Source organism: Antrostomus carolinensis, unplaced genomic scaffold (assembly GCF_000700745.2).
Source record: "Antrostomus carolinensis isolate BGI_N321 unplaced genomic scaffold, ASM70074v2 scaffold40587, whole genome shotgun sequence".
Classification (NCBI taxonomy): domain Eukaryota; kingdom Metazoa; phylum Chordata; class Aves; order Caprimulgiformes; family Caprimulgidae; genus Antrostomus; species Antrostomus carolinensis.
Window position 1 is genome coordinate 1 of NW_010328770.1, and position 1854 is coordinate 1854.

Consider the following 1854-nt stretch of genomic DNA (forward strand, 5'->3'; position numbering starts at 1 on the left):
CCCAAAGGACCAGGGGGACACAGACCCTCCACGCTGCCCCAGCCCTTGTGCCTGCAGCTTGGATGACTACAGCGAGGAGCTCAATGTCTTCTGCAGCGCCCGCAACCTGACGCGCCTGCCCGAGGACATCCCCCCCAACGCCAAAGCCCTTTGGCTGGACGGCAATAACTTCACCCTGCTGCCAGCTGCTGCCTTCAGGAACATCTCAGCCCTGGACTTTCTGGACCTGCAGAGCAGCCAGCTGGCCACCGTGGAGCAGCACGCCTTCCACGGGCTGCAGAGCCTCTACCACCTCCACCTCGAACGCAACCGCCTCAAGCACTTGGCTCCTCACACGTTCCTGCACACCCAGAACCTCGTCTCCCTCAGCCTCAACAACAACTACTTCAGTAAGGTGGAGGAAGGGCTGTTCGCTGGGCTCTCCAACCTCTGGTATCTCAACCTGGGCTGGAACTCACTCGTGGTCCTGCCTGACAAGGTCTTCCATGACTTACCCAACTTAAGGGAGCTGATCTTGGCCGGCAACAAGCTCCCCTACCTCCAGCACCAGCTCTTCTGCAGCCTGACCGAGCTGAAGGAGCTGGACCTGAGCGGGAATGCGCTCAAGGGCATCAAGATCAACATCTTTGTCAAGCTGCAGAAGCTACAGAAGCTGTACCTGAACCACAACCAGATCAACGCCATCGCGCCCCGTGCCTTCGTAGGCATGAAGTCCCTCCGGTGGCTGGATCTCTCCCACAACCGGCTCGTCTCGCTGTTTGAGGACACGTTTCTGGGCCTCCCAAACTTGCACGTCCTACGATTGTCCACTAACTCCATCACCAGCCTCAGGCCCAGGACTTTCAAAGATCTTGAGTTCCTGGAGGAGCTGCAGCTGGGGCACAACAGGATCCGGAGTCTGGCAGAAAGGACCTTTGATGGGCTGGATCACCTGGAGGTCCTCAGCCTCAACAACAACCAGCTACAAGACATCAGGGTTGGGGCTTTCCTGGGGCTGTACAACGTGGCGGTGATGCACTTGTCTGCAAACTGCATCAAGGTCCTTCCTGACTATGTCTTCAAGGGGGTCACCAAGTTGCACAGCCTCCACCTGGAGCACAGCTGCCTCAGCAGGATCCAGACAAACACCTTCTCTGGGCTCTCCAGCCTGCGGCGGCTCTTCTTGCAGCACAACAGCATCTCTGTCATTGAAGACCAAAGCTTCAGTGAACTGCATGAGCTCCTGGAGCTGGACCTGAAGCACAACAGACTGACCCATCTCTCACCCCAGCTCTTTGTGGGTCTGAGCAACTTGGAATACCTCTTCCTCACCTCCAACCAGCTCCTGGAGATCTCCCAGGACACCTTCAGCCCCCTGCAGAGACTCTTCTGGCTCGACCTCTCCCATAACCAGCTGGAGACACTGGACAACACCATCATCTCCCCCCTGGCCAACCTGCGATATCTCAGCCTGAGGAACAACTCACTGGAGACCTTCTCGGTGGGCTTCCTGTGCACCTCCTTTGCCCTGGAGCAGCTGTGGCTGGGGGGCAACAACTGGCACTGCAACTGCTCCCTGAAGGGCTTGCGGGACTTCTCCCTGCAGCACCCCGTGGTGGTCCCACGCTTCGTTCAGTCCGTGGCCGAGGGGGACGATGCCCACGTCCCTGTCTACACCTACAACAACCTCACCTGCCTCCACCCCCCAGCCATGGCTGGCCTGGACCTCCGTGACACCACCGAGGACAGCTTTGCTCACTGCTGAGGTGTTGCTGGCCCTTCCCCAAGGACACGCCGATTCCCGGCCATGGACCCTCACCTGCCACCTCCTTGGCCCTGTCCCAGGCTCCCCATGGCAGCAGCAGCAGGAGCTCC

The 1854-nt window shown here is 59.3% G+C and overlaps 1 protein-coding gene across 1 annotated transcript; it reads left to right on the forward strand.

The window, feature by feature from the left end:
* Window positions 1-4: 4 nt before the first annotated feature.
* Window positions 5-1744, forward strand: IGFALS (insulin like growth factor binding protein acid labile subunit; the record flags this gene model as incomplete). Its single annotated transcript, XM_010172349.1, has 1 exon — window positions 5-1744. A coding segment is annotated over one exon (1740 nt), but the record flags the coding sequence as incomplete, so codon positions are not given.
* Between the last annotated feature and the right edge of the window lie 110 nt (window positions 1745-1854).